The 21,135-nt window shown below is 41.8% G+C and overlaps 1 protein-coding gene across 7 annotated transcripts in view; it reads right to left on the reverse strand.

The window, feature by feature from the left end:
• AFF2 (ALF transcription elongation factor 2) overlaps window positions 1-21,135 on the reverse strand; it is a 396,915-nt gene that overhangs the window by 151,832 nt on the left and 223,948 nt on the right. For 5 of the 7 annotated variants that reach the window (XM_080991061.1, XM_080991060.1, XM_080991063.1 and 2 more), the window contains exons 4-5: window positions 13,564-13,608; window positions 3,201-3,293 (exon numbers count right to left, since the gene is read on the reverse strand). In XM_080991061.1, the coding sequence (XP_080847187.1) occupies window positions 3,201-3,293; window positions 13,564-13,608 (138 nt within the window). The remainder of the gene's footprint in view (window positions 1-3,200; window positions 3,294-13,563; window positions 13,609-21,135) is intronic. The other 2 variants (XM_080991062.1, XM_080991066.1) reach the window with 1 other exon arrangement.

Raw genomic sequence — 21,135 nt, forward strand, 5'->3', positions numbered from 1 at the left:
AAGGAACTGAGAAGGATAACATACAGAAGATGCTTAATGAATAGCTAGGGAAAAAGAAGCAACAGCAGCATAATTTGTCTGCAAGGCTGTAGGGTTAATGGTTCCTACAGTGCTCAGAAGGACTGGAGAGAATTAGCAGGAGGCTCATGTAATTCTGCAAGGCAGGTTTGTGAAGCGGTTGCTGCAGGAGGAACTCCCGTCTACAAGTAAGAAACGCCAAGAAACTTTCAGTAAATGAGCCCAAGGAATTTGGACTAGAATCAATTGCTCTCTTTTCAAATGATTGGTTGTCTTAAGAGGAGGCTGGCTAGATTGATAGTGGGTAGATCTATCGTGAGCTGAGAGGCCGTCAGTAGTTGCTGGCAGGGTGGTTTGGTGAAGGTGGGGCTTCCCAACACCATGCATCACTACCACTTATGGAAAGAGAGAGGGGCAAGGTAGCAGTGGAGCTTGCATGGTGTGTGTGCAGCTTTTGGAGCATTGGATTGGCCTCAATGCTGTGCTTGCACCATGCTGAGCTCCCTTCTGCCTTCTCCCCTCTCTCCTGGTAAGCAGAAGTGATGCATGGCATTAGGAAACTGTGAGAGCAGCCCAGCATCAGCCCCACTGCCCCACCAGCTGCCACTGTAGGCAATAGTATCTAAATAGAACTTCCATGTTCGGATGGAACAAAAGCAATTTTGGGGAATAAAAATATGAGTAGGGTTATTGCCTTTGACTTCATATCTCACTTGCAAGTTTCTCAGGTGTTAAGAGTTTGCCCTAAAGCTATCAGGGCTTTTTCTCAGTCTCGGGGGAAGCAGTTAAATCAGAATTGAAGACATAATTGCCAATATTGTGCTTTGCTGAATCTGAGCTGCCTTAAATCTGTGATGTGTTATTTGTATATTATGCAATTTGAGTGGAGGAGCCTTTCCTAGATGGTGGCCTCGTTGTTTATCTCCTCACCTCTGGAGGGCCAGATTTAACAGTGGGGTTCCCAAATGCCAATCACCTGACATCACAGTGACATCAGGGGATGGCACACTTTAAAGGCTCAGGGCTTCAGAGTGCAGGATGGGGCTGTTTGAAAGCCTTTTTGCAAACCATCCTATGCTGCTCTTTAAACCTCTGATCTTTTGGGTGTGGAGTTCCATTATGCAAGGGTAAATCCAATGGAACAAATTGCTTAGCATTGCACTGGACAAAAGTCACAGGGTTGTATCAAACATAAATCATACTCAAGAGTAGACCCATTAGCCATGCCCATTATTTTCAATGGCTCTACTCTGAGTTGGGCTAACATGAGATGCAACCCATAAAATTCCAGCTTACCAATGGAGCAGCAACACATATTTAAAGCTGCATCAAAGGACAGGAGGAGGAAAGCTAATTTTTTTAAAAAGAACTACTAATACTAAGTAAGAAATAATTTTATCTCTGAAAATTTTAAAACCCTGGCAGGGTTCTTTCCACAAAACAAAACAAAACCCTCCTGCCACTTCTTGTTCTGCATGGGTGGTTTTTTAAGGGGTATGTGATAATTTGTTCCATCCATCTCAAGAAATACAAACAAATTAAGAAACAAACAAAAATACCCTACCACATAGGCTTCCCTTAAAAATAGCCAACACTTGGGCTTTGCTCCAAGAAGAGAATGTAATTACAATTTGCAATTGTCAGACAAGGCTGGAAATATCCAAAGGCATTTATTTGCATGTATGTATGTATGCATGTATGTTCAGACTGTTTCCATTTCACGGTGTAATCAATTCCAATTCCATACACAAAACTTAGCTGACAGTTGCAAAACAGATTGATGCACAAATGGGAGCAAGGTTGACGCAAATGTTTGGGACATCAGCGGCAGGCGTCCACTTCCCAACATTGACTCTGCATTTTCTGCCCCTGTCTGGAGATCCTTATTGAGACCTTGTGGAATTGACAGCCATGTGTTGTTTTTCATGCCATTCTGCGATCATTCAGAACCCAAAGCATGCTGGGCCCTTTCAAAAGACTGCAGATAATCGCAAATGAAAAATGTAGAACAATTGCCATTGTAAAACTACTGATATCACAATGCCATTATACAAATTATGGTGCAACTGCATTTGGAATTATTGTGTGCAGTTCTGGTTGTCTCCCCTCAAAAAGGATATTGTAGGGTGGGGAAAGGTTCAGAAGAAGGCAACCAAAAAGGAGGAAGAAGCAACCAAAATGAACAAGGGGATGGTGGAGCTACTCCCTTGCAAGGAAATGTTGTAGTGTATGGAGAAAGAGCTGTTGTATGCCAGGTTGCAATTTATGTGGCAAGCAAGTTGGAGAAATTTGGCAGGATCTTCTGTACAGGGAAAATAAATGGAATAATCCATTGCAAAGGCTCTCTTCAGCACAACACAGCCCTGTGCATCCACCTAATGGTCTTGAGTTTATAATTTAGTATCCCGTTTTAATGAAATGCATTCATGGCTTATACGAAGCAAGTTAGAATTAAACCAAGGAAATGGAGAATTCAGGCTCTGAATCCTCCTATGTGCTAAATTGAGTGCTAATGTGCCACTGGCTGGGATTGATGTGTTTAAATCCTTGAGGATTTTGGCTGGACTCATCTTGGGCCTTTTGCAAAGATGCAGATTAGTGACGGACTCCAGTGGTTTGGAGGCTTAGTGCATAAAGTAGAACTAAATGGTTTCAGGAATAATTCCACAAACAGGCACTGTGACAGTTTAGTTTTGTCCTTTAGAGAAACCAGAGAAGTTTCTTTTTGGTGCTTTGGAAATCAGTGCTTCTGAAATGAAATGCACTCCATGAAATGTTTATCCTACTGAATCTAGCATCACGAAGGGCTCTATATCCACAAATTCTCTGCTGAGGGAGTTCTTCCCGGAGAAAGGGTGGATGGCTCAGGTTATTTCTGTTCTGTGTCACTTTATATGTGTTCTGTTATAGGTCTCCTTTGATCTATTTTCTGCACACACACACACACAAAACATATCATGCACAATGAATTCACATTTAAATTGTGTGCATTTCCACTCAAAGTATGTATTTTACATGTATTCTTTCCATGAAATGAATTTTTTGTAAGCTTTTCAATGCATTTCCCCTTAAATTGTGTATTTTTGTATGCATTTCTACAGCATATTTTGACCAGAGAGAGACCAGAGAGCCCCAATGAGTATGACCCCAAGACTTCAGATGGGGTTCTCTCTCAGCCCTACCTGAAGATGCTGAGGACTGAACCTGGGACATTCTGTATGCATATCAGATGCTGTACCACTGTGCCATGGCCCTTCCCCATGTTCCTTATGTTCCTAAGAAAGGAGGAATATAAATGTAACAAATAAATATTTGCAAATAAATCTAATTTTGTGAGCATCAGTTCAAGTCATTCCTTCTTTATTGGCTTTTCCTCCCTGAAGGTTGAATGTCTGGAGCAACTGTACCCCAGAAGATGACTCAGAAACTTCAGGTGGTTCAAAATGAAGTAGTTAGATTACTGGCTGAGGCTCCCTCCAGATCTCATATAACCCCTGTTTTAAAACAGCTGCACAGGTTGCCAGTTCATTTCTAGGCCCAGTTCAAGGTGCTCATGTTATTTTTAAAGCCCTAAATGACTCAGGCCCCAAATATCTGAAAGAGTGCCTCCTTCCCCACAAGACCGAATTGAGGGCTAAGATTAGCAGAGAGTGCTCCATTGATTGATCCACCAACCTCTGAAGCTCAGGGTGTGGTGGACAAGGAAAGGACAAGGAAAGGCAGCCCCTAAGTTGTGGAACTCCCTTCACACAGAGGTATATCTGGCACCTTCATTTATACAGCTTTTGGCAAATGCTGAAGAGGCACTTTTTTACCCTAGCTCTTAACACCTGAGATGTATGCTTCAGGACCTATCTAAAAACAAGTTTTAAATATTTTTTAAAATATTGTGCTTTAATTGTTGCAACCCACCTTGGGACCTTAAGGTGAAAGGTGGTTAATAAATTGAAATGATAATAATGATGGTGAAAATGGTCTGATTGCATCCCACATTAATATTACCTCCCGGCAATGGCAACACACACTGCATTGTGGGTGATAATGATTATGGGATTCTAGCCTAGGAATACTCAGGCAAAAGAAGACGGTTCAGGGCGTTCAAGAGCAAGCTCACAATTTCTCAATGGTGTTATGAAATACAAATGATGCGGGAATCCTCAAGGTTCTCCTTGTCCTTACTCCCTAAAAGCTACAACCTTCAGAAATATCTAGGGGATGGAGAAACTCACCTAAGAGAAAAGTTCACAGCATTTGGGGGGTTCTTAATTTAGAGAAAAGACAAGCAGTAAGAGACGTGATAAATGTGTTTAAAAGTATGCACAGAGTGGAGGAAACAGATAGAGAAAAGTTTGCTCCCTCTCTCATAACACCAGAACTCATGGAAGTTAAATGAAATGTTGGAACAGGACAGACAAAATAAAGCACTACTTCATAGTTAAGCTATGGATCTCATTCCTCCCACAGGAGAGTGTGATGGCCACCAACTTGGATGGCTTTAAAAGAGGCTTCCCCAGATTCATGGAGGTTAAGGCTATCAGTGGCTACTAGTCATGGTGGCTATTCTATGCCTCCACAGTCAGATGCATCATTCCTCTGAATACCAGTTGTTGGGAATCAAAAGTCAGGAGAATGTTGTTGTGTTTAGGTCCTGCTTGTGTGCTTCCCTTAGACATCTGTGAAAACAAGATGCTGGACTACATGGGTCACCGCCCTGATCAAGTGGGACTTGTCCTATGTTCTAAACTAAAGTCACACAGGTAAAAACCCTTCACCGTCTTCTCTTAAGTATCACATTTTTCAGCCAGGGCAAGCAAAGAGGCCACAAAATACTATTGCAGAGAAATTCAGGAAAGCTTTGAGAACCCTGACTTTTTTTCTTCCTTCCTTTCTTTTAAAGAACAGATCTTAATTATTACTACAGCATGCATTGCCTTTGTTGCCTCCAGCTGGTCATCAAACACTAGCAGGCTGTTCATTAGCGACAGTTTATCAGGGGGTCACACAGAAAAAGCTGGATAGACGCCCATGTAAAGACCACCCAGAAGAACCGTGATTACTACACTAGTTAGCCCTAAGCAGTGAATGTTATTCATAACTCCTGCAAGTGTCAAGCAGTGACAATTACCAGTTATCATACAAAGCGGAACTGGAGTAAACCTGCCAAAGAACACTGTTTTTCCCCCTCCTACCCACAGTGCAACATGCAATTTATTATCAAGTTCCAGCAATTACAAAATGGAGTTGTTGATCTCGCTTTGCTGGAGAGATACAAAGGCTAGACTTGGTAATGTAGCAATGTCTTTCTCTTTCTTACAAGGATAACTCATGTTCATGTTCCGAGAGAGAGAGAGAGAGAGAGAGAGAGAGAGAGAGAGAGAGAGAGAGAGAGATGCCCTAAAATGACAACTCCACACTGGCAAAAGGAGACAGAACAACGCATTTAGCAAAATCCCCCAGCCCGTCTTTTCAAAGAGCAACAGTCAGTAGAACTGCTTCTGAGGACTATTCTTCCTTTTCAGACGCAATCGCTTCCTTGTAGTGTTCACTTATCACATTAAGAAAAATGGTAATGAAGGGATCATGACAACTTCTTTTTGAAAGTGACAAAGGCAGAATTGCTCAGGCGAAGAAATAAGGAAGAATGATCACTACTTTCTTGGAGAGAGGCCTCCAGTGAGCAACTCAAGAGTACTGCTCACTTTCTGTCGTTACCTGAAAGCCGGGGAAAGAGAAAAAGTGGCAGGCAGCTCCAGGTTTACATCTTAGCAGAGCACCTGCGCTTCAAGGTATCTTAACACCATTCTCCCCTCAGGGCTTCCCACAGCATCACATTTCCTGTTTCTTAGGGCACACTGCCTTCAAAGATGTTTCAAGTGCACACCTAGATCATGCCTAGAAGGGCCTCCTAATTTTGCCTATGAGGCTGTTTTTTCCAAGTCCCACCCTCCTGCCCTACCCTGACATTCTATGGGACAGATAAAGAAGTGAGGTAAGCATCAATCAGCTGACCAGTGCTTACAGCAAAACCCACAGGAAATGATGCCTTTGCCCATATGGCTTGATTTCAAAGCACACAGGCAAAGGAAAATGCTTCAGCTGACATCATGGTGACATCAGATGACTAGCAGTTTTTAAGCCCCACTCATCTGTCAGTGTGGTCAACACAGGTTAGAAGACAGCAGGATCTAGTAATTTGTGTAGTACCTAGTCTATTGTACAAATGCTCTACCTACTTTTGCCTCTGGCACCACCTACTACTGGTATGTGGCCCTTAGCATATTGCTTGGAAGGGAATATGGCCCTTGGGCTGGGAAAAAAATTCCTAAGTCCCTGTAGCTCTCCTGCCAAACTTCACAAACAGCAGAATTCATGCCAGGAATGTGGTTCCAGTCACTGTTCATTGATTGAAAATTCTAGCTGCCATATGGAAAACTGTCCCATGTTTGCCACATGTTCATTCTGGGCCAGTCTGGTTCCCAATACCTCAAGGTTACCATTTTCCAGCTGAGCATACTTGCTGACTGAGTTCTAGTCAACAGACTTTGTTGTCTTTGGAACAAGAAGAACAGTAAACGCGGGGTGTAGGGATCTCAGTGTGGCTGCTCAGAGACATGGTTGAAACCTACAACAGTTTATCAGATATTCTTATAACCAAGATTCTCTTGTGTTGAGATAGGATTTCTTTAGGCTACTTGATCTGAATTTGTTCTCAAGTTATTGCTGCAAACCACTTTGAGCAACTGGAAAAGGGAAAAGTGATATATACATTTAAAAACAAAACAAAGTAAACGTGTTTCTCAGGTTCATGCTGGCCCTTTCTGACAACAACAGCAAAACGGCTGGGCATATTCTCTCCTCTCCAGTCAATTCCCCACATGCCTTCAGGGGAAACATAACATCAAAGGTGTTATTGACTCTAGGTCTGGTCTCACGCTATTTTAAACTAATGGCTAGTGGACCTTTGAGTTTTGCCAACCAGCCTGCAGAGTATGTTCTGTCAATAAGCAATGCAAGGATGTAATGCTATCTACAGTGATGAAGAAGTGTTCCTATTAAAAGAAAAACTGGCAAGGAATCTTGAATCAGAGAGTCAAGACAAATGTGCTCCCCAAAAACTCAGTTATAGAAAACAATACTTTCCTGACCAATCCCTAATTTTTGTTGGGGATAAGAGCATTCCCCATTGCTGATAGACACCATCACACAGTTTCAGTTAGTTTTTAAAAACATCTGCTCTGTATGATGTGCAGACCACACATGGCTCGCCATCTAACATCTATCTTTAAATGTATTGCTCCTTGTAAAATATCTTTGCTTCTGGACTTAGACTTTATATATAGGAAGTCTTGGCCCAAAGCTGATAAGGAACAGAAAACAGAGGTCTCTAGTTAATTTATACTTCTTTTGACTGAGGGACTGTTGACCAAAAATCAAATGCTTAAAATGGGGGGAAACAAACCCCTCTCTAGCAACTTCAGTCTGGAGGTACATGCTGTAGAATATGTAGGGGTGTTGCTAGAAAGGTCACAGGTTCAGTCCCCAGCATCTCCAGTTCAAAGGCTCAAAAAGCAAGTGAGGTGCCTCTAAGATACATTTTTTAGGAGCCACGGGATTGCATTCCAAATTCTCTCTCTCTCTCTCTCTCTCTCTCTCTCTCTCTCTCTCTCTCTTTCATGCAAAGAAGCTGAGCCAGTCTTGATGTTTTTACTAGCCTTTACATCTCAATTTCCACTGCTGATTTGTCTAACATATTGCGGATATCGAAAATATTGCCGAGCAAATGAAACTGGGCCAGATTTATGATGCCTCACTGAGATCTACTTATGTGACCCTGATGCTGCATTGTCTTAAGCTCTGCATCATCATCATCTCCACACCTGTACAAATGATTAGTGTTTGACACAGAATATAAATTTTCTGGGACAGATTCCATCCCCCTCAACGTCTAATTATTGCACAGCTGGGAACACGCAGCATATGTAAAACAAGGGAGATGCGGCCAAAGGGCAATTTTCCTGTGTCAGGGAATCCTCTGGCAGCACAAAAATTGCCAAGCTAGACAGATCAGTTTCTACTCCAGTCCTTGCCTCACCCAGCCCACAAGAGAAGATTACTCAAATAAATCCATAGAGACTGAGATGTTAGGAAAAATTGCCTCTTAAGACAAGGGGTTGTACTCAGCCGAGTCCTACTCAGAGTAAACCCACTGAAATTAATGGGTCTAATGTTAGTCATGTTTATTAATTTCAGTGGGTTTGTTCTGAGTAGGACTAGTGATGGATATAACCCTAGTTTCCCCTCCAAGAACACCTACATCTTGGATGGGGAATTGGTGGACCTGGTGCCCACACACTGTTGGACTACAATTTTCACCATACCTTATAACTACTAGCCATGCTCAATGAAGCTGATAGGAGTTGGAGTCCAACAACATCCAGAGGGCTACACACTCTCCATGCCTGCCCTACATATGTCATTGACGGGTCATGCTTTCCATTAATTCTGTCTCCTTTCTGCACAAACAATAAAACATATTTTCCAAGACAGCCAGCCAGGCAGAAGTCTCACGCCAACAGCACAGGGAAGGAGAATATGTGACCTTCCACATGTTGCTGGACTACATCTCCCATCATCCCTGAACTTTGGGACAAGAAATCTAATTGCGTGCCAAGGCCCAGTGCCCCGCAGTACCCTGCTGAATAATAAACACACTGACACGAGTGTTTAGGATTATGGGCTAAAACAGGCCATAACTTTATTGGCTGCAGATGTGAGCAGTTTGGTTTAGGCATTGGGTGAAGCCAGGCTATATCTTGACTCCTACCTGTCTGCAGGGAGTCACACTAAGGGTAAACCACCGATAGAGGGAGCCCTATGACTTACACCAAATAAGAGCACCCTGGAGGGTCCCCGTTGGGGTCATGGCATGGCCCTAGCCCAGGTTTTGGCCAGGATCCACACCCCCGGATCCCTTTAACAGGATACCCTTAATGAGGAGGGGCAGGCAGAGGCTACAACCCCCCCTCCATTTAAAAAAGGCTTACCCAATGCCTAACCTTACAAAGTTGTGGCGATTGCTACTAGGTAGGCGAAAACCAAATGGCAGGTGCCAATTCGCCAAGTGGAAAAAATTCCTACCCAGCCCCAACAACAAGGCGGCTGACATTTGTCCATAGCAAGGTTATGCCATAACAAAGCTTTAAAAAGAGGGCATGTGGGTAGGGAGATCTGGCAAGGAGGCAAGAGAGGGAAGCCCCCAGCCGCACCACTGTTTAAATTACCCACAGCCCCTCCTCCTGCTGGGCAGGGGTCACACGGCAGGGGCAGACGTGGAGGGGACATCGATCCCCACCCTTGAGCTGGGTCACTACAGTGGCCCAGATGCCCGGCCACAATGCTGCCCACTACGAAAGGTTAGAGGTCCTAACAAACACATATTAATTTCAGAACAAAACAAAGCCAGCAGCAGAAATTCACTAAACCTATGCCAAAACAGGGAACTCCAGGGGGATAGGTCAGAACAATAAAATGGTCTCCCATCCATCCATCCTGTTTGTAACTTGCCTTTCTGTCACTGAGGTTTCCAAGGCAGCTTATGAATATGTTTGGATAAAAGTTTTTCATAACTGTGGTCCCCCCGCCCCGCTAATGACCCACCCATGTATTGAAAGAACATGTGAAGGGGCTGCAGCATGGACAGGCTAACAATGCCACATGCTGCGGCCGCATCCTCTGCTGTCTGCATGTTTACCTGGAGTAAGAAAAGGCTCTACATAAGTACAGGTTATGCATGCAGAGTCACAGTGTCGCTATGCTGCCTCACTTTCCTTTGCTTCCCTTTGCCTCCCAACATGGCAGGAGCTTCCTTAGGAGCTCCTTCAACTCTTGAGGTGCCCTTTTGTGGGCTTCCCTGATGGCATATGGCAGCAGCAGCAACCCTCCCAAGAGCACCTAAGACTTGCTGCTGCCATTTAAATGTATCAACCTGCCCAGAGTGTCCATCTTGCTCTGGGGCATGGTTGTGATGGGGATTTAATTGCCAGGCCTTGCTGTTATGGTGCTTATCAAATTGCTGTGTAATGACAGCCCAAGACAGGCATTGTCAGTTGACCCTTTCAGGGCCCTGAGTCCTTGGCAGCTGCCCTAGAGTGCCAGGAACTGACACCATATCTATTCTAGCTCTAAAAATATTTGCCGAAGAGTTCTCCCCAGCACTGGTGCTAAGCCTTAGGTAGAGACAAGGTGAGTAACCTGGGGCATTGAAGATCCAGGAAACCACCACCCGCTGCCCTGACCATGATGCCCATATAGTCCTTCCAAATGCCATGGGCCAATTGGACATCACAATACAAGGCTCTCATTCTCTCTGACTTGCACCATGCAAGGCAGTAGTGCAAAGACCTGAAGTCTCCCGTCTGTAGCCCTGGCTGCTCCTGGCATATGGGTTGATTTATCTACTCTTCTGTTGGAAAGTGCCCATTCTTACTCATTCTTCAGACAGCAAAAGGGCTAGGTTGCTAAGTTACTGATATTTGACATCACATCCTTCCCAAGGTGTTCCTACATTTGACAGGCTTGCATGATTTACTATGCTGGGTGGCTTGCTGTTCTCAGGCCCAATGACGTCCGTAAAGTCACTTGAAATTCAGATCATCTCCTCTCCTGCCCCCCTACCCGACCTCTTCCCAGCAAAACCTCTGGATTCTATGAGAAAATATTGAAATGGCTTGTGAGCAGCCCTGCTAGACACTGTGCCGGTGTGTTTCAAAATGCAATCAGCACCCTCATCTTATGCAGTTTTCCAGCATCTCTTTTTTTAATATAAGTCAGAAGAGGAAACAATGAATAGGGTGACAAGGAAGGTGGGGATGTTGGGATAAACCTATTAGTGGGCTAATTTTGCTTTGTGAACAAGTCACCTCAGCTATGGCTGGTACATATTAAGTCGATTAGCGCTTTTTCAAATGCTACGAGAAAGGTAATACCGCATATAATTTACTCAGTCAAGGGCATTTTCACCTGCTGATCAATTTACATATTCTCCAATGTCATTAGATTGAATCCAGTCATCAGAAGGAGAGAGGAGAGAATAAATTACAGCCTTTTGTTCATTTAACTCAAGTCATTTTACTCTAATTATCGGCAGGTTTTGTTTTTGCTCAAGACTACAGAGCTTTTAATTAATATCACACCTGTCCAGCTATTTGTTCAAATGTTCAAAAGCTGAATGTGTGTTCCTAACTTAGAGTAGTGCTGTTCTTGGAGTGGGTATCTGTTGAGACACTAGGGGAGTTCCCAGACTGCAGCTGTTTTGACATGGGGTCCAATCACACACCAACAAATTCAGGCTGTGCAATTGTAGCGGATTGGTAAATCCAGATTGGACTTTTTGCAGTAAGGAAAGTGGCAGGGAAATGCCATGGAAAGTGTGAGAGAAAACTTGCTCTGGTGCAACATCCTCTAACCTCACCAGCAAACCAATCAGAACAAACCAAGAGGAAGTCCACACTCATAATTGCCTTTCACTTCACAGCCTCCTCCACTCTCATTGGAACTGTTTCTCAGTACTGGATGGCAAAGGGGTGAGCACAATATTTAACATGTGGATCCTCTTGCACTGGATGGAAAGGTCATTTGTGAAACTATGCATGGTGTGGAGAAAGTAGATAGAGAAAAAATGTCTTCTCCCTTTGTTATAACCCTAGAACTTACAGGCATCCTATGAAGTTAAACGCTGGAAGATCAAGGATAGATAGAAGAAAGTACTCGTTCACACTCCGCATAGTCAAACTATAGAACTTGCTCCCACAGGAGGCAGGAGGATAAGTCTATTGATGGCTACCAAGCATGATGGCTATGTTCTATTTCCCCTGTCACAAGCAGCATGCCTCTGACTATCAGTTGCTAGGAATCACAAGTGGGGAAGAATGCCGTTGCGCTCATGCTTAGCTTGCTGGCTCCCCAACGTTCTTGGGTGGCCACTGTGAGAACAGGATGCTAGACAAGATGCTAGGCATTGGTTGATCCAGCAGGCTTGTCTTATGTTGTTTAGAGTTTTCTGAAGTGACATAAATACTTTTTTTGACGATGAACAGTATACATGTGGTGTCTCTACGTGTTGTAGCTTCCACCTGGCGGAGCCATTTCCCCAGAGGCCTCTATTTGGGGGTAGTAAATGGTTCTTTGGGCTGGCTTAAATTTGTCAAAATGTGTGTCTGGTGTTGGGCTGGACAGATTGCTGTGAACAGTAGAACAGGTGTGGGGAACCTTTGGGTCTCTGGAGGTTGCCGAACTACAACTCCCATCAGCCCCAGGAACCATAGCCAATGGCAGGGGATAATATGCCATCAATATTTGGGGGCTGAAAGGTTCAGCAACAACTGGAGGTCTAAAGGTTCGCCATCACTGCCATGAATGTTCCTGCACTAGATTTCAAGGCCCCAAACCGAGACTTTCCAAGTAGGAGAATTAGTGGAATGGAATGGAGAATGTATGGACATCTTCCCTTGCAGTCTCTTATGATGGAGAAGATGGACTTTCCTCTAGGACATGACCATGGTATATATGTCGTTATTATCCAAAGACACTTTTTGTCCATGCTGATTTTCCAAAATGCACAGTTGGGCAATACCATTCCTAGGACCATGCAAAATGTCACAAAATAGTGAGCAAGTTTCAACAACTCAGTAACCCTTTATTAGGCAAGTTATTACACAAAACAGTGGCTGGGGACACAAGGGGGAAATCCTGCCTGATTACCCCCCCTCCTCCTCCCAACAGTGTTTTAGCTACATGAGGATACAGAGGAGAATGAGTTTGCTTTTAGTATGTAGGATTTATTATACAGTGGTGCCCCGCAAGACGAATGCCTCGCAAGGCGGAAAACCCGCTAGACGAAAGGGTTTTCCGTTTTTGAGTTGCTTCGCAGGACGAATTTCCCTATGAGCTTGCTTCGCAAGACGAAAATGTCTTGCGAGTCTTGAGATTTTTTTCCCCGCTCCCCCCCCCTTTTCTAAGCCGCTAAGCCGCTAATAGCCTTTTAGCAGCTAAGCCGCTAAACCGATAAGCCTTTAATAGCCGCTAAACCGCTAATAGCGCTAATCCGCTAATCCACTAATAGGGTTGCTTCGCAAGACGAAAAAACCGCTAGACGAAGAGACTCGCGGAACGGATTAATTTCGTCTTGCGAGGCACCACTGTATGTGCACGCCACCTTTCTTCCATAGAGCTCAATGGTTGCATCCAATGCTAGTCACCCTAAGAGTAAACCCATTGAAATTAATGGACCTAAGTTAGTCATGCAAAATAATTTGAATTGATCTACCCTGAGTAGGACTAGCAGTGACTTCAATTTGATGTATTTGTTTATTTTTACTTCCCTTCCAACCCATTAGATTAGTCTGAGGGAGATGGATTGGGCTCAAAATCACTCAGTAACCTTCATGCATGAACAGAGATTTGCACCAGATCTAAGTTCGCAACAGTATCAGCTGCCCCCGCTCCACAGGTTTTCAAGTGATAACAGATGGAAACATTTCAACTTACCCGCAATATGTCATCCACACAATTGGACTCACTGAGAAGGTTGACCTAGAAGGGGAGAAATGAATTATTCTTGTTATTACTATTATTAAATGTATTACCCTCCACTCACCCATAGGTTCCTGGACAGGTTACAACCATTTAAAATTCAGCAGGCAGTCAATGTGAAAGCAAACAAACTTTGAATTGTGCCAATGGAGCTGTTGCAACAGGGGAGTTGTATACTCCCTATAACCAGCTCTGGTCAACAATCTGGTTGAAATATTTGAAGTAAAAAATATTCACAAAAATGGATAAAAGAAGAATAGACTTTAGTAATGTAACAAACTTAATTTTCTACTTCCAAGTCAACTTTGTAAATTGAAGCAGTGCAAGAGAAGTGTTGCATTATTATAATTGCTTTTGGATGGCAATGGTGGTGAGATTATATTAACTGCCCCTGGTTGAGGATGTAAAATAGCTGAAGAAGTCCTTCTTTGCTACAATGCATAACTTAAAAAGCTAAAGAAGTCTGGATTTCAACAGGATTTTTACTACCTCCTCTTTAGTTACATTTCTAATTAAACCACTTTGATCTATTGATGCAAAGAGACACTGCTAAATGTATTCACTATTGAGGTCTCTAGCCTTCCCTGAGATTCGAAAAACTCTTAGATCTGTATGTGCTCACACATCACACTTCTTAACTGCTCCCTAAAATGTAAAGGGAGAAGGAGATCCTAAAATAACTCACTTCCATTCAATTTATAAATTGCATTAATTAAATTCTACATTTCCAGCAGTGTGCAGCCCAGGTTCTAATGCAAGATCTAATTAAAGAAAACAGGAAAGTTGGAAACACAAAAAACACGCATACAAACCCCACTGCCACCCCCACATACTGAAATACCGGAATTGTAACACAGAATTGTAACTGTTTAGCCTCAAATTAATGAGGCACTCTGCTAAGCAAGAATGTCCATAAATCCCTAATGAGGATTTTAAACACATTAAAACTTCCTAATACAAAGTGTTTGCCTTTGTTTTTATCCAATAACAAATAAGCCAATAATTTTATGCCTCTAAATGACACTATTAACTGTCATGGCATGTTTTATTTGACAATAGCTCTATTCAAATACAGTAAAAACCAATTAATTTGCTTGCTGTGAAATGCTTCTTGATAGCTTTTATGGTTGCTGTTCCCCCTGCCCTGTTCTCAAGAAAATGTAAATAGGAGGTCAGTAGAGTGCCTGGTTTCACTTTAAAACACAGGGCAATAAGCTATAGATTTTCTATTCAGTTTGCATTTCAAATGAATGGTAAGATAACCTCCAATTTTTGGAGGGTCACACAACATACAATGTCACCCTGATAAGCAAAGAGTTTCAGAGTAATCATTTTACGACCTGTGAAATAGCCAAATATTTGAGATGTGATCCTTGCAAAATTACCACTTGGCTCTCTCTTTAAACAACAGCCAGCAATTGAGTGCTTAGCCTCTATTCGTTTCCTACCACTTCCCACGCTCTGAAAATGCAGAAGCATAAAATCTGTCATTGCAATATTAGTGTATGACAAAGGTGGTCAACCTTTTTGGTCTGGCAGGCCAGATCTTTATCTCTCACCCCCACACTATGGGCTAGCTTTTGACAGCTGGGTGGGGCCACCCACCTGCTAATCATCTGGTGTTATGGTGATGTTAGGCAACTGGTAGGTGGTTGGTCTCCCCCACCTGTAAAATTGGACTGGCAAAGCAGCACCCAGCAGGGCTGAAATCCACCCCCAGCCATCAGCTGATGTCACCCCAAAGCAGCTAGGCTGGGAAGCAGCTTGCAGCTATGGAGGGCACGGACAACTTTCTCCATCTTCCATCCAATCAAGTATTGGACATATCAAGGTTCAAGGATATATTCTGGGCAAAGCACTCTGGAAGGGCACAGAGCAGGGATGGTGAGAAGTATGGATTTGGAGAGTCTTGAGGGTCAGATATAGAGAGCCCTGGAGGACCTCATTTTGTGAACTGACTTGGAGTGGCTTTCCAGGGTTTCAGGAAATAGTCTATACTAATCCTGTCTTGAGAAACCAGGGTTTGAGACTGGGACCTTCTGCATGCAAAGGTAAATATTCTACAAATGAGATCCGTCCAACACACTCTGTGTCAGATCTCCTTTTCCCCTTTTGTGGTTGCAAGGCAAAATCTGGAAGAAGAAACAGAGCTATGGTTTCCACTTTCTATGTAAAGACAGTCGCCTCACTGTAATAGCAGTGCTATTTATTCTTTATTTTAATGAGGATTTTACATATGGAAAATAAAATCAGCATTGAGCACTTTGTGGCAGATTATTGCTACATGTCTTCTTACATTGGTTTGGGTGATTTTATAGTGGCAATGCTCTCTGTGAATGAAATAAGAGGGCTTTCACCTGATTATAGAAATGTTGATTTGAGTTTTCGTTGGCTAATCAATTAAATTTGCAGCAATTTGGGTATGAGTGAAAATAATGGCTGTGAAACAAAAAGCATTCTTTCATGCTTTTGAGAAGAATAATTCCATCCTGCTGGGGAGCTAAAGAGGAACACCTCTTTTAAGATGGTGCTTGCCACCTGCAGTTTATTGTTTATATTGATTAGACACAATGATTTTGTGTCTTTGTATTTTAAAATCTGGTGCCCACTTAATCTAGGCACCTTTCTAGTCAATCAAATGAGTTTTTAATTAATCTCACTAAGGTAATCAATTAAATCAGGAGTGGTGAACCCCTAGTGGTTCCCTTTGACCACTTATTTTGCCAGTGCTGAGTATAATTGCCTTTAAACTAGACACAGTGCTGGGCTTGGCAGAGAGGTTTAAAACTCTCTGCTCAGTCCACTGCTGCAATGGAAATTTGAATCATGAACTAACCCCCTCTTCACTCATCAGATGATCTATCTCATGACCATGGAGTGGGCAATTTCAATCTCCATCAGACTGCTGGAGTGAGAAGAGAGGCTTGAACCTCTTTGCCTAGCCTAGTACTGCCAACTAGTACCTCACACTGATCTTTTTTTATTTTTATAAGATATTTATTAAGATTTTCAAAATATTACAAAATAAAAATAAAAAAGAAGAAAATACAAAATAAAAATGGTTAAAAACAACTCAATCTTTCCATTACTTATTTTTCATTAGCTTGTTTCCCGGACCTCCTCACGCCTCCCTTTTTTGTATTCCAGTTCGGTTTGTTGGTTCAGCAAATCCTTACCCTCTTTGTTTATCCGAGTCTTTAATCTTAAAATATTGTAACGTTAAATTTTTACCTATAAATAATCCATTTTTCATATTCCCTTAAAGTATTACAGCTGAAAACCACTTAATTTCTATCCAACATCATTCTAACATTCATTAATTTTACAATATTTCTGTAGATAGTCTTTAAATTTCTTCCAATCTTCTTCCACCGACTCTTCTCCCTGGTCTCGGATTCTGCCAGTCATTTCCGCCAGTTCCATATAGTCCATCACCTTCATCTGCCATTCTTCCAGAGTGGGTAGGTCTTGTGTCTTCCAATACTTCGCAATAAGTATTCTTGCTGCTGATGTTGCATACATAAAAAAAGTTCTATCCTTCTTTGGCACCAATTGGCCGACTATGCCCAGGAGAAAGGCCTCTGGTTTCTTCAAGAAGGTATATTTAAATACCTTTTTCAATTCATTATAGATCATCTCCCAGAAAGCCTTAATCCCTGGGCACGTCCACCAAAGGTGAAAGAATGTACCTTCAGTTTCTTTACATTTCCAACATTTATTATCGGGCAAATGATAGATTTTTGCAAGCTTGACTGGGGTCATGTACCACCTGTATATCATTTTCATAATATTCTCTCTTAAGGCATTGCATGCCGTAAACTTCATACCTGTGGTCCATAACTGTTCCCAGTCAGCCATCATTATGTTATGTCCAACATCTTGTGCCCATTTAATCATAGCAGATTTCACCGTTTCATCCTGAGTATTCCATTTCAGCAGCAAGTTATACATTCTTGACAGATTCTTAGTTTTGGGTTCTAACAGTTCTGTTTCCAATTTTGATTTTTCCACCTGGAAGCCAATTTTCTTGTCCATATTATATGCCTCCATTATCTGATAATAATGAAGCCAGTCTCGCACTTTATTTTTTTAATTTTTCAAAACTCTGTAATTTCAGTCTATCTCCGTCTTGTTCCAAAATTTCCCAATATTTCGGCCATTTGGCCTCCATATTGAGCCTTTTCAGAGCTTTCGCTTCCATCAGTGACAGCCACCTTGGGGTTTTATTTTCCAATAAATCCTTGTATCTTATCCAAACATTAAACAATGCTTTCCTGACAATATGATTCTTGAATGCTTTATGTGCTTTGACCTTATCATACCACAGATATGCATGCCATCCAAATACGTTGTTAAAACCTTCTAAATCCAAAATGTCTGTATTTTCAAGAAGCAGCCATTCTTTCAACCAGCAGAAAGTTGCTGATTCACAGTAAAGTTTAAAGTCTGGCAGGGCAAATCCACCCCTTTCCTTTGCATCAGTTAATATCTTAAATTTTATTCTGGGCTTCTTGCCCTGCCAGACAAATCTAGAAATGTTTCTCTGCCACTTCTTGAAGCAATCCATTTTGTCCACAATTTGCAATGTTTGAAACAAAAACAACATTCTAGGCAATACATTCATTTTTATCGCAGCAATACGACCCAACAGTGAAAGCTTCAAGTTTGACCAAATTTCTAAATCTTTTTTCACTTCGGTCCAGCATTTTTCATAATTGTCTTTAAATAAATTCCCATTTTTTGCTGTCATATTAATCCCCAGGTATTTCACTTTCTTAACCACTGTCAAACCTGTCTCATTCTGAAACCTCTCTCTCTCAATCGGTGTTAAATTTTTCTCTAATACCTTGGTTTTTAACTTATTCAGTTTAAATCCTGCAGCCTGACCAAATTCTTGAATCAGTTCTAAAACCCTTTTAGTACTAGATTCTGGCTCCTGTAATGTCAGTACTAAGTCATCTGCAAATGCTCTCAATTTGTACTGTTTAGCTCCGACTTGTATACCTTTAACCAACTGGTCCCTTCTAATCATATTCAGCAAAACCTCCAGGACCGATATAAAAAGCAATGGGGAAATTGGGCAACCTTGTTGTGTCCCTTTTTCTATCTTAAATTCTTCCGTCACTACATTATTTACAATTAGTTTAGCCTTTTGTTCTGAATAAATTGCACTTATACCGTTTTCAAAGCCTTGGCCTACCCCCATCCCCTGTAGGTTCTTCTTCATAAAACTCCAAGTGATATTATCAAAAGCTTTCTCCGCGTCCACAAATATCAAAACTGCTTTAGTATTTATGTTCACTTCTAGTTTTTCCAAAATATCTATTATATTCCTCCAATTGTCAGACAAGTGTCTTCCCGGGAGAAAGCCCGCTTGGTCTTTATGAATCTCCTCCATCAACACTTTTTTCAATCTCTTGGCCAAAATGTCTGCAAAAATTTTGTAATCCACATTAAGTAATGATATTGGGCGGTAGTTCTTCAGCTGAGTCTTTTCAGTCTCTGTTTTCGGTATAAGTGTAATATACGCTTCTTTCCACGACTCTGGTGCCCTTTTCCCTTCCAATATTTCATTGCAGGCTTCCTTTAAAGGTTGTACTAACCACTCTTTCAAGGATCTATAATATCTAGAAGTCAGCCCATCCAGTCCTGGAGATTTGCCTAATTGCATATTTTGAATGGCACCTTCTACTTCCTGTTCAGATATTTTATAATTCAACATTAGTTTACCTTCTTGAGAGATTTTTTGTAATCCATTTATCTTCAGAAATCGGTCTATGTCCATTTCTTTCTGTGGCCCTTGTGTATATAATTGTTTAAAATACCTCTGGAAACAGTTTCTAATCTCAGTTGGGTTATGTATGTTTTTTCCTTCCACTTCTAAATTTGTAATAGTATTTAATTTTTGTCTTTTTTTCATTTGCCAAGCCAGCAATTTCCCACATTTATTAGCTGATTCAAATGTTTTTTGTCTCATTTGTTTAATTTTCCATTCTATTTCCTGATTCATCATTTCCATATATTGTACTTGATATAACTTTATTTCTCTCAAAATTTCCTGCGACTTTGGTTTTGCTCTCAATTTCTTCTCACTTTCTTTTATTTTCTCCAAAATTTTATCTTTCTTCTCATTTTGGCTTCTCTTCTTTATTGCATTCTGTTGTATCAGGAACCCTCTCATAACCGCTTTGCTTGTGTCCCAGATTACTCTTTTTTCAACCTTAGTGTTCATATTTATCTCAAAATAGTCTCTCAAGGTTTTTTGGGCCTTTTTATAAACTTGTTCATCTCTGAATAAGGTGTCATTCATCCTCCATAGTACCTCACACTGATCAACTGATGAGCAGGAAGTGGGTAGTAGCAGCCTCCTCAGTTGATCTGTATGGGGGTTATTCTCTCTCTTTCTCTTCTTGTCCTGTAGATGTGTGCCCTGTGGTGTGGGCATCTAAGAGTGTGTTTGTACCATGGTGTGGTCACACCCACCACAAGACTGCTGTTGAAGGTGTGGCTGCTGAAGGATCACAGCCAAGGGGAAATGAGAACCTCTGGTCAAAAAAACCAAACAAATATTCACCACCCTGAATTAAATGATACCACCCATCCATTACATCAAGTAATCTGAAGCAGCCACTTTGTGATACAGATAGGGATGTTGGAGAACTGCATGAAAAACATAAACGAGCAGAAATTGCAAATATCTACTTAGTTGTCTCGTGTCCTGAATGGAAATCAATCCAGCATTTATGATTGGTACTCGCTGCTGCTGTTGCTTTCAGTCCACAAACGATAAGTAATTAGATTACGCTCCTCTCCTATATGCATTGTGTTTCCTTTGCATTGGAATGAATAGGTGGAATGATGGACGTGGAACATAACTACATAAATTACATAAGTTACGCAATTTTGCCAGTGGGTTGAATAATGTACTTTTGGTGGAAGATGAACCGCAGTGGAACAGAAACAATGCTGTGTGAATATAGGAGAAGAAGGCTATCGATGGCTACTAGTCAAGGTGTCTATATATTTCCTCCTGCAGCAGAGGCAGTATGTAGGAGATTATGAGCAAGAGAGTCTGATTGCATTCAGGGCCTGCTTGAGGGCTTCCCATAGGCAACTGGTTGCTTTTGTAGGAAAATAATGCTGAACTAGCTCGACTTTTGCTTTGCTCCAGCATGGCTCTTCTTGCTTTCTTATATTATTGGGGGTGGGCTCATTTTTCCTTTTCTAAATCTGTGTGACATTTGGAAGCAAGCGCCAATTTGCATTAGGGTAGGGATGAATCATATTTGTTTTACTTGTGGAATGTTAATGTTTGCCAATGCAAATATTTCAAAAAAAGGAAACTAAGGAATTCACTGAATCTCTTTGCCTGTGTGCCTAATTGCTGCTGGGCCAGTCAAAGAAGATCAGCGGTCCCTTCCAAAATCCACTGAGGACAGAGTGCCAAGTAGTTCTTTTTTGGCACAGATGAGGTGAGTTCACCAGACACACGACTGTGACAAACCTAAGATTGTAAAAAAGCTCTTT

Source organism: Podarcis pityusensis (assembly GCF_964106645.2).
Source record: "Podarcis pityusensis genome assembly, chromosome: Z".
NCBI lineage: Eukaryota > Metazoa > Chordata > Lepidosauria > Squamata > Lacertidae > Podarcis > Podarcis pityusensis.